We start from the raw sequence: 22,515 nt of genomic DNA on the forward strand, positions 1-22,515 counted from the left end.
GAATGTGTGCAATTTGTCCATCATTAAAACGACAACATCACAATACGTCAACATCACACCGGTGCCTTTATAGACATACTAGTGTTTATTTCATAAAGACAACATTGCACTTATTCAAACAAGAAGATATTTTACCGTTACAAGACGAAGACGTTCATCTGCTTCTGCTCTATGACTCTGACTGATGTGCTCCAGGCAGGTTTTTTAACTGGTAAATCACCACTTCAAACCACGACTCACAAATTTGTAGCGTTCCAGGCAAGTCATGCCAAACTGCCTGGGCACATTTATGAATTACTATTATTTTTATATTATCATTAATTTGATTGCAACGTTATATTGTCCTAAGCTCCATTTTTCCACCGTGTGCCACTTGCATAAACACCGCACGCATTAGGGCTGACATTTGTTGTTTCGCCGGGCTATGTTACGTCAGAACTCGGAACTGGGAGTACATCGATCTAGTACGAGTTCACGAGTGGGAAGTCACGGATTTGACTGCCGTTCCAGTGCACTTTCACTAGTAGAAGGTCGGAAAAACACGGGTTACGGGTTGCCTGGAACGCGGCATTAGTTTGCGGCGCTCAGGGGGCGGAGTTGTGAAGTTTGACTGACAGTTTGAGCCATTCTAAGAGATGCGCTTGTTAATGCCTTTAATTGGTTAAATATTTGTTAAAAAGACAAACAGACGTAAAGGGTTACCAATAGCATTGATTTATATATATAAAAAAAAAAACTCCCCCGAAAAAAGGGCACTTCCGAGTGTAGTTACAAAAAGGGCATGTGCTCCGCACAGGTTGAGCCCTACCTGTTCACGTGCCTGAACAAATCAATAGAATTTGGTTGGGAATGACTCTATTTCTCTCTTCAGACCTTTAGGAAACATGAAGAAATATGACTTCACATACAGATTTGCACATCCTATGGCAGCGTTGCAGGCCAGCATGGCCAAAGACATGGACAAGTACACTAAAGGCCATTTCGACTACGCCAGTTTTGACGCCCAGGTCTTTGGCAAGCAGGCTCAGATGGCATCCGAACAGAGTCACGAATCTTCACACTTTCCTGACTGTGAGTGTCTGTTTTGTTTCAAATCAAAGGTTACCCAGCATGCACTGACATTACTGTTCAAAAAAAGAAGTTGTTTTCAGTGTCTTCATGTGTGACTTGGAGCAGTACACATACAGTCACTTGTTACAATCTGCTCTGTATAGTCTTTATTAAGCTCCCTGGTTTGGACCAATAATCAAACACCTAGAACGCGCCCTAGCAACCACAAAGCAACACTGAAAACACTCCGAACATCTTAGCAACTGCATAGCAACACCCTGGCCTCATGTCAGTAACGTTGCACTTGAAAACAGCACTTACATTGTCTTCAGTAATATAAGTAATATATTAAAGGTATATAAATATAATTTATTAATCATTTGTATTAATTATTCTACATTTAATAAATTATATAAATTATTTCACTAAAGATTTTATATTGTATATTATTAAGAAATATTCATAGATTCTAATATAAATTCTAATAATGTTCATATAAATAATATTTATAAATAAAATAAAAATAATAATATATATATATATATACATACAGTATATATATAGTTTTACTATTGTTTATTAATTTAGAATATTCAAATTCTAATATGAATTCTAATAATATTCATATCAATCATATTTATTGTTTTAAATTATATATATAATTTTACTATTGATTTCATTACATATTACTTTAGAAAGTTCATATATTTTAATATGAATTCTAATAAAATTTATTATATATGTATTTATTGTGTATTTATTATGCATGTACATTATATATGCAATTTATTACATTTATTACATTACATTAAAATATAACTAATAAAATATTTAATAATTATATATATATATATATATATATATATATAAACAATAAATATAAAATATAAATAACTAATTAAAATATATATATATAATTTATTAAATATATAATTATATATGTAATTAAATAAAATAGAATATAATGTATAATATAAAATATGAAATAATATAATCACATTTACATATACACTATTAAAATTATATGTATATTATATACTAATCTATAATAAAAAATTGTGTGTGTGTGTGTGTGTGTGTGTGTGTGTGTGTGTGTGTGTGTGTGTATATATATAAAGTATATAAATAAATAAAAAATTAAGATAATATATATTATTGAAAAATATAATTACTAAATATAAAAAAACTTAAAGTAAATAAACAATGAATAAATGTAAAATATAAATATATAATAATAATAATAATAATAATTAAATGTTTTCTTTAGGATTTAAAAAATATATGTATGAAATATATAATATTATATATATTATTATTAAACTACAATATATATATATATATATATATATATATATATATATATATATATATATATATATATATATATTAAAAAACATATTAAACCTTAAAGATTATATATAAAAAAAAATTAAATCTTAAAGAAAATATTTAATGTATTAATTATACAATATTATTGTTTAATTGTATTTACATATACATTATTCTATATATTAAAAATATATATTTTATTGTAGTTTAATTATTAAAATTTTAAAATGATTTTTTTTATTGAGTGCACAAGAAAATTTTAAATTAATCTTTTCTGCAATGAATTGTTAAAATACAGTCTAGTAAGCAATTTGTAGGTAAATTGAAATTTTTTTAAACCTGTTTTCTACAGAGATGTGGATTTATAGTTCCTCTCTGCATAATATGATCACAATTTCTCCCTCCCCCTCAATTCCCATTTTTCTGAGTACTAACCACAACTACCTTTTCCAGCCGCTCCGTTCCCCTGTTTTCTGGGTTCTGGTGGCCATATGATCATGGCCGGAGACAACAGCCCCAGTCGCCATAAAGCCCAAAGCAACGCCCTCCAGTCCAACATCGCATCCGCAGCCATCCTCAACCTCTCCACCCGTTGCCGGGACAACGGCGAGGCCCTGCCCCCCAGCCGGCCCCTGGCATCATCCACAAAGGTAATCAAATTAGAGCACTCAGAAAAAGGTATTTAATGTGGTCATTCTGAAACAACTGTGATTTGTGTATGAAAAAGAGGAGTAACATCAAAAGACACTTTTTGGCACAGAGAACTGCGTTGCCTCTGGTGGCACAACAACAAGAGAGTGGGAGCTTTTTTTTTTTTTTCTTGTACCCACACTGGCCCTAAAGCTTTAATGTACACAAAGGAGAATTTGTGTAATCACATCAAAAAGAGTTGGGAGGAATACAATCACAGCTTCCTTCTCCATGACAATTAGAAGGCTTTTTGTAAAACATGTGGCCGTGCATTTGATTTCTACTTGTGCTAATGGTAATGCTGGGTCCTTCTCTTGTTTGCAGGAGAGAGCATGCTTTTTTTTTTTCTTTTTCAGTGCAGATGGTCGAAGACATTTTGCTAAGTAATATATTATCCTAGATAAGCTCGCACAGATCCTTTGGCGTTGATCTCTAACAGACTATCTATGAGAAGTTGGATTAAATCAATTGGTTGGGGGATTAATAGACATCACTCTTTTATTTAAATTAAATAAGGAAAGTCTACACAGGCCAGATTATCTGTGTTACTGTGTGAAAATAGATATGTTATGATACAGTTGTATTGATGTGCATATATACATAAGAAATGGAAAACATAAACATAGTGCATATGGGCAAAGCATGTCCGAGTCCATCTTACAGCATTTGCTGTTCTTATTTTCTGTTAGACAAAGGTGGAAAACTGCCAAAAAAGCTATTATAATTGTAAATATAACATTTCTGGCTTTATACATTCCTGAAGCTTCTTATTAAAAATAAGCACTTGTAATTTATTCTAATTTAATCAAAATGCATGATAAAAAAAAACATAATAAACAACAACAACACAGGATTCTAATGCTGTGTATTTTAGTAATAATTAATTTATTAGTGCATATGGGAAAGCAAGTTTGCATCTGGCTTGAAACAATTCCTGTATTATTTCTTCTTTTCTCTCAGAAAAAAGTGAAAACTTGCCAAAAAAGGGAGCTATTTAATATTAAATATAAATGTATAATATAAAAAAGTAAAATCCTTATAGCTTTATGTATTTGTGAAACTATGATAATATTTTTATTTTAAACAATTTTAATAAATATTTTATTTATTAGTAATATTTACAAATTTGTGTGTGTGTGTGTGTGTAATTAAAACCACAATCCAAAATCCTAATGCTGTGTGTTTTAGTAATAATTAGAAATATAACATACAGTTTAATCCACCCAGTTTGATACCTTCGATGTACAGTATAGTATATTTTTTAAATATTCTGCCCCTTTTTTTTAATAGAAAAACAAACTGTTGATAAACATATATTAATAAAAATGGGAAAACCCTTTGAAAAATGTTTTACAAAGCATGCTGGAATCATGGCCTCTTAGACAGTGAAAAAGTGCCCAAAAAAGCTACTAAATATAAAACAATTAAATAAAACAATTAAAGAGCACTGGCTTTGTGCATTTGTAAAACTATAAAAATCTTTTTATTATAAAAAAAGAATAAAAAAATAATTTTATTTATCAATAATATTTACAAAGAAATGTTATGAATTATATATATATTAATAAAAATGACAAAATGAAAATTTTTACATTTGTAAAACTATAAAAAATATATATTTTTATTTAAAAAAATTTTTTTTATTTGTTAATATTTTCAAATAAATAATTATTTTATTTATTACATGATATATATATATATATATATATATATATATATATATATATGTATATGTAACTGTACATATATACTCATATATATTTATAAAAATGTATTAAAAAAGCATGCTGGAGTCATTGCCTAGTGGTTAGTGCATATAGACAAAGCAAATTCGAATCTGGTTTGCAACTTTTTCTATTTTATTTCTTTTCTCTTAGACAAAAGTGGAAAAGTGCCAAAAACTGAAATATAAAGTATTAAATATTATATATCATATTAAAAAGATTAACTGTTCTCTAACTTTATATATTTATAAAACTGTTTTAACAGCTATTAAGAAGTCTTCTGGCTTTGTGCATTTGTTAAAACTATCAAAAAATATTTTTATTAAAAAACAAATAATATATATTTTTTTTTATTAATTAAGAATATTTACAAAAAAATTATTTGAATATATATATAAAATTTTACTGTTGATACTCATATATCTCATACTGGTACTCATATATCATAAATCTGGTTTGCAACATTTTCTGTATTATTTCTTCTTTTCTTTAAGACAAAAAGTGGAGAAGTGCCAAAAAAAAGTCAAATATTAAATATTAAATCTAATATTAAAAAAAAATTACAATTATAAGACACTTGTAAAAGTAATGTAATTAATCGGATTGTGCTAACATCATAAAAAAGCAATCCATGATCCTAATACACTATATATTAGTAAAAATTTGAAACATATAGTTTGATCCATCCTGTTTGGTAGCTTCAATCAAAGCAGGTGTTCCTCTTAGACACGGAGAGATAAAACTGAGAGAAACTCGCAGAAGTATGGCGTGAAACGCTTCACACACCTACACACCAAACAGGCCGTTCGTAGTCCCAGCACTCAGTGGGCAGAGAGCAGGTATACTGTACAAACTGAGCGAATGAATAAAACAGTGTTAGCCGATCTGTCATCTGCTGATGTCTGCGTCGAAATGTCTTTATGCATGTTAAGTATCTCGATTTCCCTGTTTGTGCCAAGTCGCTTGTGTTTTTTTCTAAGAATACGGCTTATCGTCTTGCAGCGTTTCATGGAAGTGTGGGAGAAAGATGTCACCTCACTTGTTTCTGAGGCTGGAGAGAATGTCATCAGACGAGAAAAACTCACATCCTGCACCGGGATGAACTCGATAGGTGTGCTGTTGGTCGGTTCTAACTGGTTCGACAGAGAGCCGTATTTGCTTTGCGATCTGAATTATCACGATTAGTTCCTGATAAGCTCTCCTTTGTTTGCGTGCCATGCAAAATGCGCGTGGAATAATTGGTGCGTCACGTTTTTAAGTTAACGAGCTGCATAAAGACTTAGCGCTAGAGCACAAATTCATACACAAGCACATCTGTTGGTCATAAAAGTTATGAGCTTTTAAACTCACATTAATGATTGTGACCTAAAACCACTGTGGCTGACATCTACAAACCACCTGTCACTGGAAGAAAAATGAATAAACAAATAACTACAATCCACATCTATGTCCATTAAATAGAAAACCTACACATACAGTTGAGGTCAAAAGTTTACATACACCTTGCCGAATCTGCAGAATGTTAATTATTTTAGCAAAATAAGACGGATCATACAAAATGCATGTTATTTTTTTTATTTAGTACTGACCTGAATAAGATATTTCACATAAAAGATGTTTACATATAGTCCAGAAAGAAAAAAAATATATATTTTTTTATTTAGTGATAGTTGTTTATGAGTCCCTTGTTTGTCCTGAACAGTTAAACTGCCTGCTGTTCTTCAAAAATGTATTTGGTTTTCCAGCATTTTTGTGTATTTGGACTTTCCAACAATGACTGTATGATTTTGAGATCCATCTTTTCATACGGAGGATAACTGAAAGACTCATATGCAACTATTACAGAAGGTTCAGACGCTCACTGATGCTCCAGAAGGAAAAAACATGCATTAAGAGCTGGGGGTGAAAACTTTTGAACAGAATGGAGATTCATTTATCATTTTGTCTTATTTTTCCTAAATATCATATTTTTTCAAGTAGTACTGCTCTTCAGAGACTACAGAATATACTTATTTTGTCTTCTGGGAAATTTACCCTGATCTTCAAATTCTCTTAATGCATGGTTAATGCAAGAAAAAAAAAAAAAAAAAAAAAAAAAAACACACAGCTGTGGATCATTCCGGTAAGAACATAGTATTAAGAATCAAGGGGATGTAAACTTTTGAACAGGGTCATTTTTATAAATATGTAATGTGTAAATATGTAAACATATTTAATGTTATTTTAATAACTTATTCAGACCAGTGCTAAATAAAAAAATAACATGCATTTTGCATGATCCCTCTTATTTTGCTAAACAATTAACATTTTGCAGATTCTGAAAGGGGGATGTAAACCTTTGACGTCAACTGTACTTAATAGAAAGTGCCATTATTAATCATCTGAAAATAAGATACGGTGTAATATTTCAACACTTAATTTACTCTTTCACAGTAAAGAAAAAATAAATGCTTAGGGTAGGGTTTTTAAATAAGCACTTTATGATAAAAAAAATACAATAATACCATTAATATTGTGAAATAATATTACAAATTGAAATAACTTCTTTCTATTTGAATATATTTTATTTTTAAATTTATTTCTGTAATAAAAAGCAGAATTTTCAGCATCATTACTTTAGTCTTTAGTGTCACATGATCCTTCAGAAATCATTCTAATATGCTAATTTACTCTCACTGCTTAATGTTTGAGTATAAATGTCAAAAGAGCAGCATTTATTTGAAATAAAAGTATTTTGTGACATTATAAGTGTCTTTATTATCACTTCTGATCAATTTAATGCATCCTTGCTTAAAAAATATACTAATTTTCTTATAAAAAAAACTTATTGACACCAAACCTATGAACAAAAGTGAATGTGGTTATCTACTTATCTAAAATGGTTCATTTTTTATTGTCTCTACATTTGATTGGTTAGAAGAGTAAAACCAAACCATTTCCATTTGACTCTCTAACCCTAACTATGAGTTGATTTTCTAGATTTTAGTTCGGAAAACAAGTTTGAAAACACTTTTCTATGAGAAAAGTGCTCTGGTCATCAAAGTTTGATTATTAACATCATTTTTCATGTTGTTTTATCATTCAGGACTCGCTGATCGAGGTAGATGAGAACGGAACGCTGGATTTAAGTATGAAGAAAAAGCGAGAAAAGGCCAGGGACTCTCCTGTGATGTCGACATTAGGAGATGCTCTTTTCACCTCACCTGAACCTTCTCTAGCCAAAGCGGCGAGTCTCCAGATCTCCCCAGCCATCTACCGCGTCCTCTATGAACAGGATGCCTGGGACACACCGCTGAACTACAGCAAAACACCTCTGCTACAAGACAAAGAGGTGAGAGGCAGTTATTTTCTCGCTGCTTATGATTTTTTTTGGTCTCTTATGCTCTCCACAGCTGCAAAAAATCCAATAAAATCAGCAATATTATTAAATATTATTACAATTCAAAATAACAGTTTTTTATTTGAATATGTTTTAAAATGCAATTTATTCCTGTGATGCAAAGCTGAATTTTCAGCATCATTACTCCAGTTTTCAGTGTCACATGATGCTTCAGAAATCATTCTGATATGCTGATTTACTCAAGAAATATTTATTATTATTATCCATGTTGAAAACAGTGAACAAAAAAGCTGATATATATTATTTTATGAATATTTCATTATAATTATAAATATTTATTCCTGTTGTATGTTATCATTATTTAGTCATTTTATTCTGAAAATATTGAATTAATTGTTGACTAAAATATTATTTTAATTAGAAATATTTATTTTTTATTATCATCATTATTTTACAAATTTATTATAAATGTTTATGTAAATATATATAAAAAGGTTTTAGTGATTTTGTTGTGGGTTTTTGTCATTTTTAGTAGTTTATATATATATATATATATATATATATATATATATATATATATATATTCAAAACTTCAACTAAAAATTATTCTATTTTAATTATACATATTTTATGAATTATAGTAATATTATGAAATATTATTACAATTTTAAAATAACTGTTTTCTATTTGAATATGTTTTAAAATGTAATTTATGGCTATAGTATTATATTAATTGTATTTTAATTAGAAATATTTATTATTTGCTTTTATTTTTGTTGTTAATATTATTATTTATGGATTTATGAAAATATTTTATGAATTATTGACAAATATTATAATATTATTAGAAATATTTATCATTTGTTATTAATAATATTTTACGAATTTATTATAAATTTAAGTACATATACACATATATATATATATATATATACATATATATATATATATATATATATATATATATATAAGGTTTTAGTGATTTTGTTGCAGAGTTTTGTCTTTTTTTTTTTTTTTTTTTTAACTTTTACTAAAATTTTATTTTAATTGTAGTTTGGTTATACATATTTTATGAATTATAGTAATATTATGAAATATTTTTACAATTTAAAATAACAGTTTTCTATTTGAGTATGTTTTAAAATGTAATTTATTCCTGTGAGGCAAAGCTGAATTTTCAGCATCATTACTCCAGTCTTCAATGTCACATGATCATTCAGAAATTATTCTGATATGCTGATTTACTTAAGAAATATTTATTATTATCATCCATGTTAAAAACAGTAAACAATAAAGCTGATTTATATTTTTTGGAAACCTTAAAACATTTCTTTTTTCAATTCTTTAATTATTTTTGAAACATGATAAATGTCTTTACTATCACTTTTGATCAATTTAATGCATCCTTGCTAATTAAAAGTATTCATTTATTTTAAAATGAATAAAATTGGGTGAAAATGAATAACATCTAATTATAATAATGTCCCGAGGAAACCACATTCAGTGTCTCAATGCTCTTTGACTTTGTCGTACGCTACATTAACAACATACTTAACTTAAAACCCTTAACTTTCTATTTATTCATCTAAATTATCTCGCTCAGTCAGCCGCGACCTTAGGCGCACTGTCTCTTGTGATGTGCTGCTGACATGAAAGCAAAATTGAAAAGAAATTGCAGAAGAATGTTCTTGAAAAGCCGACAATTTTTCATCTTCTTTTAGTCAAAGAACAAACCCAGACAGTTGTATGTTTGTCTGATTCTCCCTCTGACATCTGGTGCTCAAAGATACTTACCTTATAAAAAAAAGTAAGTAAATCCAAAGGTTTTACACCCATCGTAAATACTACGAGGGATTATACTGGAGTTTAAATGGATGTATGTTTTACTAAGTATACTTAAGCAGCATCAGACCTCTCACAGACTATTAGTGCGCGTGTGCTTACTGCCGTTTTCAAGTGACCGTTGTGATTTTCTTTGAAATTGCGCAATGTTTTGACCTTTTGTCTTTTGTGTTGTAGATGGATCAGTTGGATAAGGCGTCTCTCGAGGATAAAGCGTACAATGGAGATGCAAACATGGCAAAAAACAAGATGCTCATAAGAGACAGCAAGAAAGAGCTGATGAGGTAAGATCATCACATGAACCGCTGTTTTAGGGTTTCTAGGTCACATGTTAGGATGCCAGCAGGTATAGTAGATCAAGAAATCATAGGCTGCGTGCATCTTTTTCTCTTTGCAGTTGTCCAACACCAGGTTGTGACGGTAGTGGTCATGTGACAGGAAATTATGCGTCACATAGAAGGTAAAAAGCCCCAACCATATTTTCACCCTCTTTATTTTTTCAAACCGCAAAATAATCGTGAAAATATACAATGTCTCTTGTTTTTTTTTGTTTTTGTTTTTTGTTTTTTTTGTAGTGTATCCGGTTGCCCATTGGCTGATAAGACCCTGAAATCACTAATGGCTGCTAATTCTCAAGAGCTCAAGTAAGAATAAGTTTCAATTCAATAAAAGTTCATTAATGGGAAGAAATTATGTAAATATGTATTTTATATATTATAACTAATAATTATAATTATATTATAATTGTAAATATTTATTGTTGTTGTTATTATTTATGAATTTTATTATGAAAATATTTTATGAATAACGATAATTATATTATAATTATACATATTTATTATTGTTATTATTATTATTATTTATGCATTTTATATAATAATATATATACATATATAATATATATAAAAAATATATATGAATTGATATTTTATGAATTGTTGATTCAAAATATTACTTTAATTGTATTTTAAATATAAATATTTATTATTTGTTTTTTGTTATTATTATCATTTATGGATTTTATTACGAGAATTTTGAATGATTTTTTGACTAAAATATTATTTGAATTGTATTTTAATTATAAATATGTATTATTTATTTTTATTGTTGTTATTATCATTTATGGATTTTATGAAAATATTACATGAATTATTGACTAAAATATTATTTGAATTGTATTTTAATTATAAATATTTATTATTTGTTATTATATTTATACAGATTTACTATAAAAGTATATATATATATATATATATATATATATATATATATATATATATATAGTTTTAGTGATTTTCTTGTGGGGTTTCGTCATTTTTTGTAGTTTTTGCTTTCATATATAAAAAACTTAAACTAAAATGTTATTTTAATTGTATTTTAATTATACATATTTAATTATACAACTATACATATACATATAATAACTATAATTGTATTATAATTACAAATAATTATTATTGTTATTTATGAATTTGATTATGAAAATATTTTATGAATTATTGATTACAAATATTATTTTATTTTGTACTTTAAATATAAATATTTATTAGTTGTTTTATTGTTGTTATTATTATCATTTATAGATTTTGTTATGAAAATATTTTATGAATGATTGACTAAAGTATTATTTTAATTATAAATACTTATATTATTATTATTATTATTATTATTTTACGAATTTATTATAAATATTTAAGTACATACATATATAAAAGCTTTTAGTGATTTTGTTGTGGGTTTTTTGTCATTTTTAGTAGGTTTTGTTTTTTATATATACAATTTCTACCAAAATTTTAGTTTAATTGTATTTTAATGATACATATTTTATGAATTATAACTAATAACTGTAATTATAATTGTATTATAATTATATATATTTATTATTGTTGTTGTTATAATGAATATTACGAAAATATTTTATGAATTGTTGATTAAAACTATTTTTAATTGTATTTTAATTATGAATATATATATTTGTTATTATTATGTATGAATTTTATTATAAAAATATTTTATATATTGTTGAATAAAACTATTATTTAAATTGTATTTTAATTATAAATATTTATTATTTATTTTATTTTTATTATTTATGATTTTTTTTATGATAATATTGTATAAATTTTTGAATAAAATTTTATTTAGTATGTATTATTATTAATTGTATTTTTATTATGAATATTTATTTGTTATTATGATTATTTTACAAATTTATGTTTAATGTTTAAATACATATATATAAAAGGTTTTAGTGATTTTGTTGTGTTCTTGTTATTTTTAGTAGTTTTTGTTTTTAAGTATATAAAATTTCAACTAATATATATATATAATTAAAATCATAAAAGGTTTTAGTGATTTATTAGTGATATAGTAATATATAATATTAATCGTAATTTCTATCTTTGACATACATTTCTATTTATTTTAAAGGTGCCCAACTCCTGGCTGTGACGGCTCGGGTCATGTGACAGGAAACTATGCATCCCATAGGAGGTGAGCCTCATCAGACAGAAAATCTCTTTTAAATAATCTTCGACTTCAATGAAAGATAAAAGCGTAGTGACATTTTTGGATGTTTCTGCATGACATAAATAGCCATGCTGTTCATTAGAACACAACGCTTCATTTTTAACCCAGTGTGTTGTAGTTCTAGATGTTAAGGCACTCAGCGGGTTAAATCATTTGTATTTAAACCCGGGTAATCGGCAAAGAGTAAATACTTTGTGGCATTTCACGGCTGTTGAGGTAATGACCCCTGTTCAATGGCGACACGACAGGTGTCAAAGCTTGAAACATCACGCCGTAAACGCAGCGGCCGTATCTTTCCCACACACACGTCTGCACGCTTGAACTTCTGAAAGGTTCGTCACATATGTCATGTTCCTTCCCAGTCTGTCAGGGTGCCCTCGTGCCAGGAAAGGAAGCTTGAAGCTCACGCCAAGCAAAGAGGACAAAGAAGAGCCAGAGATGAAGTAAGACACCAACAAAACAATGACAACCCAAAGGCTTGCTGCTTTTATTTAGACTGAACAGAAAGGTTTTGCTTTGCATTTAAATCTATCAACATTTTACATTCAATTTATTTTTTGTTTCATTAAATAATAGATTTAATAGAAACCTAGTATGCACTTTCCATGAATAGGGTACACTTTGGTGAAGCTTTAATTTTTTTTTTTTTTTAGGTAAATTAGAAAAATATTATAAAATTCATTTTAATTAATTCAAATGAATTTAAAAATTCAAATGAAAAATAATTAACCTAGCATAAACTGTTTAAATGTGTCAGATGTCTGTATCTTTACTAGGAAATGGTGATTTGTTACTATATGTGACCCTGGACCACAAAAGCAGTCTTAAGTCGCTGGGGTATATTTGTAGCAATAGCCAAAAATACATTGTATGGGTCAAAATTATTGATTTTTCTTTTATGCCAAAAATCATTAGGAAATTAAGTAAAGATCATGTTCCATGAAGATTTTTTTGTAAAATTCCTATTATAAATATATCAAAATGTAATTTTTGATTAGTAATATGCATTGTTAAGAACTTAATTTGGACAACTTTAAAGGTGATTTTCTCAGTGTTTTGATTTTTTTTGCACCCTCAGATTCCAGATTTTCAAATAGTTGTATCTCAGCCAAATATTGTCCTATCCTAACAAACCATACATCAGTAGAAAGCTTATCTATTGAGCTTTCATATGATCTATACATCTCAGTTTTGTAAAATTTAACCTTATGACTGGTTTTGTGGTCCAGGGTCACATATATAAAATGTTAGAAATATTGAAAACATTTTTTGTTTATAGGAAAAAAAGTCCCATTTTTGGGTTGACAACTATTAGATAAATTTGAAAACTATTATAAAATAAATTCCAATTCTAATAATTCTAATAAAATGACTTGTTAATATATCTAAAACTGTTGTAATATTTATAATATTTTAAATTAAAAACAATAATTAATTGTATCCCACAAATTTTTCTCATATAAATGAATGGGAAAATCATTTTGGAATGTTGTGCACCTTCACTGATCATTTGTTTTAAAAAATGGTGATATTTGGTAATATATCTAAATTTTGTAAAATATTTTACATGAAAAACATTAATTAATTGTATCCCACAATGTTTCTCATATAAAATTAATGGAAAAATATTTTTGGAAGTTTGTGCACCTGCTTTCACTGATAATTTGTTGAAAAAAAAAAGTGATTTGTTAATATATCAAAGAATTTAAAATATTTAAAATTAAAAACATTATTTTGCTGTATCCCACAATTTTTCCTCATAAAATAAATTTTTGTGGTGAAAACTATTAGATATGTTTGAAAACTATAATAAAATGAACCTTAAATTAAAATAAACAAGCATGAAATGGAGCTAGGTTGGTGATTTGTTAATATATCTAAAACTGTTTAGATATAACTGTTTAAATATTTTGAATTATTTATTACAAACATTTAAATTATAAATTAAAAACATTAATTAATTATATCCCACAAATTTTCTCATTTAAAATGAATTGGAAAATAATTTTGGAAGGTTCTGCACCTGCTTTCACTCATAATTTGTTAGAAAAAAAGTTTGTTAATATACCCAAAACTGTTATAATATTTTAAATTAAAACATTAATTAATTGTATCCCACAAATTTTCTCATTTAAAATTAATACGAAATATTTTTGGAAGGTTGTCTACCGGCTTTCACTGATCGGAAAAAAAGTTATTTGTTAATATATCTAAAACTGTTATAATATTTAATTACTTTTTTTTTTTTTTTTTTATTAAAAACATTAATTCATTGCACTCCACAATTTTTCTCACATAAATGAATGGAAAATATCTTCGGAAGGTTGTGCACCTGCTTTCACTGTTAATTTGTTGAAATATCTAAAACTTTTATAATGTTTTATAATATTTTAAATGAAAAACATTAATTAATTGTATCCCACAATTTTTCTCAAATAAAATTAATGGGGAAATATTTTTGGAAGGTTGTACACCAACTTTCACTCATCATTTGTATATATTCATTTTGTATATATATAAAATTGTTATAATATTTTTTTTAAATATTTTAAATTAAAAGCATAAATTCATTGTATCTCACAATTTCTCTCATATAAATTGAATCAGTATTTTTGGAAGGTTGTGCACCTGCTTTCACCGATCATTTATTGAAAGAAAAAGAGGTTACTTGTTAATATATCTAAAACTGTTATAATATTTCATAATATTTTAGATTAAAAACAAATTTGTTGTATCCCAGAATGTTATTAAAATGAATAGAAAAATATTTTTGGAAGGTTATGCACCTGCTTTCACTGATATCGGGGGGAAAAAATGGTGATTTGTTAATATATCTAAAACTGTTATAATATTTTATAATTTTTTTTTTTTTAATTAAAAACATTAATTAAATGCATCCCACAATTTTTCTAATATAAGATTAATGGGAAAATATTTTTGGAAGGTACACCTGCTTTTACTGATCATTTAAGAAAAAAAAATCTTAATCTATGTACTATAAAATAATAGAAAGTGAAATATCTAAAACAGCCTGTACAACTAGCCTTTAAAACATGTATTTTCAGATTAAAACACATGTAATTATAAACATTAGTAAATTGTATCGCACATTTTTACTCTTAGAAAATTAATGGGAAAATATTTTAGAAGGTTTTGGAAGGTAGCACCTACTTTCACTGATCATTTGTTGAAAAAAAGTGTTTTTTTTAATATATCTAAAACTGTTATAATATTTTATAATTTTTGTAATTAAAAACATTAATCAATTGTGTCCCACAATTTTTCTACTTTCACTAATTATTTGTTGGGAAAAAAATGTTTTAATAAAAACATTAATTAATTGTATCCCACAATTTTTCTACTTTCACTGATCATTTGTTGAAAAGTGTTTTTTTAATATATGAAAAACTGTTATAGTATTTTATCATTTTTGTAATTAAAAACATTAATTGTATCCCACTATTTTTCTCATATAAAATTAATGGGAAATATTTTTGGAAAGTTGTGCACCTGCTTTCACAGATCATTTATTAAAAGAAAAAAGGTTACTTGTTAATATATCTAAAACTGTTATAATATTTAAAACATAAATTTGTTGTTTCCCAGAATGTTTCTAAAATTAATAGAAAAACATTTTTGGAAGGTTATGCATCTGCTTTCACCAATGTTGGGGGGTTAAAATAGTGATTTGTGAATATATATCTAAAACTGTTATAATATTTAATATAATTAAATATTAATATAATATTTTAAAAAATTAAAAACATTAATTAAATGCATCCCACAATTTTTCTAATATAAGATTAATGGGAAAATATTTTTGGAAGATACTATAAAATAATAGAAAGTGAAAATATCTAAAACAGCCTATACAACTAGCCTTTAAAATTTATTTTCATATTAAAACACATGTAAATAAGACATAAATGTTGTTTTCGGAAATACTGGATGACAAAAAGCTAGATGACAGAAAGCTTCATTTAAAAAAAATAAAAATAGAAGGATAGCGTTCAAAAATATCATCATTTTAATTCAGGGAGCTCAAAACTCTTTCCTCGCTTTCCCATAAGATCTCATTTAATTACAATTAGTGCAGCAGTTTGCTCTTTAAAAACATAATACTATGGAGAAAAAAAAAAAATTAATTGAATTGATTCCAGCCTTAAATCTGAAGTCTAACCCAGAGTGACAGGGCTTTCCTACTTTTGCATCTGGGCTAGTATTTCATTTTTAATTACTAATGCAAAGACGAGAGCTTAGGAATTAGACGGTAGCAGGTCCGCCGCGCACATTAAAGGAGGAACGGGGAGGCAGAGAAATGGACGGGCGGAGAAACCGAAAGTACATCTGTAATGTCGCTAGATTATTGTAAATTGTCGGCCATACGGTCCATCTCTGTTGTCCCGCGGTCAGGAACGCCATTCCCGGAGCCGGACGCGGCGGCCAGTGTCGGAGTCGTAATGTTGTCTTGTTTTAGTCAGCGTATTAGAGCCAAAACTGCCGTAACAACCTTTCCCATATAGGCCTGCAGACAAGCTATTTGTACTATCCCAGATAACCTCTCACCTCTTCCAATATGGGCTATCAGGGAAAGGGTCAGCCACCTCCAAATCATCTGCTTTTTCCCCCCTGTGGAGGACGCGCAACAATTATGTGCAATTTATGTCATTCCATTACTGACCTAGGGGGAAAGTGAGCAGCGAAATAAATTGGCCAACTCCTCACCACTCTAGTCTTCAACTTGGTAGGGCTTATGTTTTCCATCGGCGGCACGTTAACCTCCCTGCCCGTAATTATTTACTGGAGTGCGTTTCCGACCAAGTCCGCCGTGCGCCGATAGAATTATTCCAGCCTTTTTTTCTCTGCTTTGAATACATTTTTAATCAGCATTTCACAGGATTAATCTTCTTAATGGTATTTGGAAAGTCTTACAACTCTGCAAATTGGAGGTGGGGGTGTTTACGGACACGCGAAATGACAAACCGACGCAAATTTCAGCCATCAAATTATCAAGCGAATGTATACGGGCTCGTTCGTGTTTACGTTGTAAGCTCGGAAACTAGTTCAGTCACAAATAAGAGATTATCTTTGACAATCACTGTTACTCTGTCGAGTTTAGGACAACAAAAGAGGGCCGCGCAGGGGGTTTAATTTAAGCACGTCGAGGGGTCGGGTCACATCTGTGTGGGTTTTGGCATGGTGACCCAGAAATCTATACTAAACTACCTTTGTGATGCAAATTATGACCTTGTTCACCCCAACTAGTATTGTTTTAGTATCACATTTTTCAGGTTTTATGTTAATGTTTAAAATAATGTTTAATGTTAATTATTTTACCAAAATAAGAGGGATCATACAAAATGCATGTTGTTTTTTATTTAGTACTGACTTGAATAAGATATTTCACATAGAAGATGTTTACATACAGGCCACAAGAGATTTGAAAATCTTATTTAATGCCTTTTAATGCCCTTTTTAATGCCATTTCTAACATTTTTAATGCCATATGCAACCAATAACTTAACACGGCTGTGTATGAATGCGTATATTATAATGCATTTTTTCATGCGGTCTTACAATGAGGCAACAATGAACATACATTACTCTGCTGAACATAATTAGAAATGGATCAAGAGACAGCTTAAAATGTCAGCGTTCATTTGCAGATTTCAAAATTTCAAATATCATCAATTCTGAACAGAAAAATTTCATAAACTTTGAACTCTTAGAGGCTAAAACTGGCCGCTCTTAAAAAGTCTGTGTCACACAATTTTGGACCGGCCAGAAGCAATTACCAAACTGGTTCCGTGTTTATCATACTTCGCGACAGTGAATCAAAATTATTAATTATACAGGCTACATTGAAGATAAATTGGTAATATTTGTTTCTTCAACACTATCTAAAGTTTTAATGCCTGTATAAAACAATTTAATGCTTTTTAATTCCATTTAAGGCCGTAATTTTCGCAAAATCAATTTAATGACTTTTAATGCTTTTTAATGCCCCGCGGAAACCCTGATATTAAACAACCCTGTTCAAAAGTACATACACTTGATTTTTAATACTGTGTTGTTACCTGAATGATCCACAGCTGTTTTTTGTTTAGTGATAGTTGTTCATGAGTTCCTTGTTTATCCTGAACAGATAAACTGTTGCTGTTCTTCAGAAAAAATAATTCAGGTCCCACAAATTCTTTGGTTTTTCAGCATTGTTGTGTGTTTGAACCCTTTCCAACAATGACTGTATGATTTTGAGATTCATCTTTTCACACTGAGGACAACTGAGGGACTCATATGCAACTATTACAGAAGGTTCAAATGCTCAGAATGGAGATGTGTACATTTTTCTTATTTTGCCTATTTTTTTTCATTTAGCACTGCCCTTCAGAGGCTAAAGATGATATTTAATAAGACAAAATAAGTTAAATTTAACCCAATCTTTAAATTCAAAAATTGTTCACTCCCTAGCTCTCAATCTCAGTCATTGTTGAAAAGGGTTCAAATACAGAAAAATGCTGAAAAACCAAAACATCTGTGGGAGCTGAAGAATTTTACTGAAGAACAGCAGGCAGTTAAACTGTTCAGGACAAAAATAACTATCACTAATAAAAAATAAACAGCTGTGGATCATTCAGGTAACAACACAGTATTAAGAATCAAGTGTTTGTAAATTTTTGAACGGGGTCATTTTAATAAATTTAACTATTCTTTTCTCTTGTGGACTATATGTAAACATCTTTTATGTAAAAATATCATATTCAGGTCAGTACTAAATAAAAAAAATAACATGCATTTTATATGGTCCCTCTTATTTTCGTAAAATAATGCAGATTCTGCAAGGTGTATGTAAACTTTTGACTTTAACTGTTTATAAAACTTAAACTAAAATTAAATAAAAACTGAAAATATAAAATCTTATTAAAATCATAAAAGGTTTTCTTGATTTTGTCATTTTTAGTAGTTTACATATTGTGCCTTTATAGTTTTTATTCCTTTTTTATTTTAGTTATTTTAATTCATTTATTTAAATGAAAAATGTTTCCTTGTTATGTAGCTGAATTAAAAGGTTTTATACATTTAATTTTATTTCAGTTAACGTTTATTTTTTAAGCTGTGAAAAAGTGAGTTCAACTTTTTTACTTTTCAGATTTAGTTAACTATAATAATCTGAAAGTTATTAATGTAGAAACCTGTATGTGCACTGTATAAATTCAGTCTAAAAAATCACTAGTCGTATAACTTTTAAAACTATTAACTGAGAAAATCCAGGGTTGCCAGGTTTTCACACCAAAACACGCCCAACTGCTACTCAAAACTACCAAAGCATGTTTCGAGGGGGGTCACCCATTACAAATCGCATTTCAGGGGATAAAATACACATTTTTTGTCTGGATTCCCCTGCTAAATATAACGTTATTGGGGTTGTTTCAACCCGTGGAAATCAAAAACTACCAGGGGCAACAGTGTAAAAGTAGGCCAATTCTGCTGGAAAACCACAGACTTGGCAACACTGGCTGTATCCCACCTTTTTCTCATTAAATGAATAAGAAAATAAAAAGTCTTAATTTCTGTACTATATTTATGGACATTGAAAATATGTTCACCAGGATGCACATAATCTTGAGTGAAATCAGTGTGCATCATCATGTTGTGAATGTGATAGTAAATATATTTTTCCTTTCTCGTGCACCAGGTGCCCAGTGGCAGGTTGTGATGGTCAGGGCCACGTTTCGGGTAAATACACATCGCATCGCAGCGCCGGAAGTTGCCCAATCGCCACCAAGCGGCAGAAGGAATGCTCCGTGAACGGATCTGCCTTCTCCTGGAAGGTCTGCAAACAGGAGCTTCCGCACTGCCCTCTGCCCGGCTGCAACGGCTTGGGTCACGCCAACAACGTTTTTGTCACACACAGGAGGTGAGAACTATACGATAACCTGGATAAGTTATGATTTTAAACTTTAAACCTACCTATTATTTAACCTCCTGAGACTCAGCTGTGGAGTTTTTGCCTCTGTAGTGGACATTATATTTTAGTGAAGCCTGGATATCCTGTGCAGAGCACATTCAGGGCTTTTTAGAGATGCCAAAGGTTGGACGTTTGACCATGATCACACACTCTCCTTGGTCTTTAAAAATGGCTAAAATTTATTTAGTGAAAAATTTGACATCCTTATGAAAATATACATATATAAACATATTTTGTTATTGTATTTTAAATCTGAATAATTTCAAATTGTTTATCATAAAGCAACATCTCAGGAAAATGTTATGGGTTTTCAAATCCAAATATGACTTCCTGTTACGAAACAGGACATCCACTGTAGAGGACACAGGACTAAAATCAATTTTATTATGCATTTTGTAAGACATAACAATTGAATAGGGAAATAAATAATATATCAATATTCTTATTAAAAATGTTAGATATAATTATTAAACTCTGGCCAATTATTACTCTATTTTTTTTTTTCAACTGTCTCAAAAGCAACACATTAATATGCAAATTATATACAGTGTATAGATACACTGTTTAATGGAAAAAAAAATTGCACACATACTGCATGAAACAAAGTGGTATATCAAATAATTTTGTTACAGGTTTTATAACATAGTTGAGAATCATCCTTAAACAAAGTTTGGTATAAAAAAATGCTGAAACCTAAAAATTGATTGGTGATTTAAAAAAAAAAATTGTTTTGCCTTTTTGATGTCTATTCATGCCATTAGAGTCCTAGTGTCCTTTACAGAATATGAATAAAATACACTGCAAAAATGCTTTTCTTATTTAGAATTTTTATCTTGTTTCCAGCCAAAATATCTAATAATTCTTAAATCAAGAAGGATTTTTGAAAAAAACATAAACAATCAAAATTAAATGCATTTTTGCTTGAAACAAGCTAAATAATCTGCAAATGGGGTAAGAAAAATAATCTTGTCCTCTGTTTGAAATAAGATTTTTTTTCTTACCCCATTGGCAGATTATTTTGCTGGTTCGAAGCAAAAACTCACGTCATTTTGACTTGTTTTTTTCTGAAAACAAGACAATAATTTTTACTTGTCTAGAAAATCCTTCTTGATTTAAGAATTTGTAGATATTTTGGCTGGAAACAAGACTAAAAATCTAAGTTAGAAAAGCATTTTTTGCAGTGTATCATTTTTCAAAAATGCTAATTTTGCTTTTTTCCCTAATGATCTAAACAATGTAATGGCATGAAAAAATACTAAATTCACAAATCTTTTTTTTTTCTGGGTCTCAGGAGGATAATAAAACCTCTAGCCCTAACTTAAACACATTCACTGTGAACTTTTTGAGCTGACTACATTACACATATTATGATCTTATGGTCATACTTAGACTTATGTCATGATTTCAGAAAGTAGATTATAATTTGTATAGAAAAAAAAAACAAATTCCTAGTACTGATCTGCAGATTTTTCATCCCTTTAAAGTTTGTCAGGATGTCCACTAAATGCCCAGAGTATCAAGAAAAAACTCTCTGATGAAGAGATGATGACCATCAAACTCAAAACCAGCAGCGGTGAGTGATTCAAGCGCTTTAAATAAAGTTAAATGCTTAATGTTTGACCTGCTAATATTATTGTATTGAGTCATTTAGTTGAGATTGTCTTCCGTCAATCAGGTATTGAAAACAACGAAGACATGCAGCACTTGGATCATGAAATAAAAGAGCTAAATGAATCCAATCTAAAGATAGAAGCTGATATGATGCAGCTCCAGACTCAGGTAAATAACCTTTTTGTGTTCTGAGCATTATCGGTAATGTCATTTCAGCGCTAAAGACCTTGTTTTCCCCCGTTTTAAAACAGATTTCTTCTATGGAGTGCAATCTGAAGACTATCGAGGAGGAGAATAAAATCATCGAGCAGCACAACGACAGTCTGTTGAAGGAGTTAGCGCGTCTCAGTCAAGCACTTATCAACAGCCTCACAGATATCCAGCTGCCGCAAATGGTGAGATGGACCTCACGCTGAAACATTTACACCGACACA

General features: G+C 28.9%; 1 protein-coding gene across 1 annotated transcript in view; it reads left to right on the forward strand.

Moving 5' to 3' along the window:
- Positions 1-22,515, forward strand: part of LOC141300285 (suppression of tumorigenicity 18 protein-like) — a 78,523-nt gene that overhangs the window by 51,812 nt on the left and 4,196 nt on the right. The window contains exons 9-20 of the mRNA XM_073830604.1: positions 872-1,071; positions 2,833-3,029; positions 7,879-8,124; positions 10,153-10,259; positions 10,373-10,435; positions 10,551-10,619; positions 12,406-12,468; positions 12,867-12,947; positions 20,198-20,419; positions 21,955-22,043; positions 22,146-22,249; positions 22,333-22,476. Of these exons, the coding sequence (XP_073686705.1) occupies positions 872-1,071; positions 2,833-3,029; positions 7,879-8,124; positions 10,153-10,259; positions 10,373-10,435; positions 10,551-10,619; positions 12,406-12,468; positions 12,867-12,947; positions 20,198-20,419; positions 21,955-22,043; positions 22,146-22,249; positions 22,333-22,476 (1,585 nt within the window). The remainder of the gene's footprint in view (positions 1-871; positions 1,072-2,832; positions 3,030-7,878; positions 8,125-10,152; positions 10,260-10,372; positions 10,436-10,550; positions 10,620-12,405; positions 12,469-12,866; positions 12,948-20,197; positions 20,420-21,954; positions 22,044-22,145; positions 22,250-22,332; positions 22,477-22,515) is intronic.

Source organism: Garra rufa, chromosome 24, assembly GCF_049309525.1.
Source record: "Garra rufa chromosome 24, GarRuf1.0, whole genome shotgun sequence".
NCBI classification, from domain to species: domain Eukaryota; kingdom Metazoa; phylum Chordata; class Actinopteri; order Cypriniformes; family Cyprinidae; genus Garra; species Garra rufa.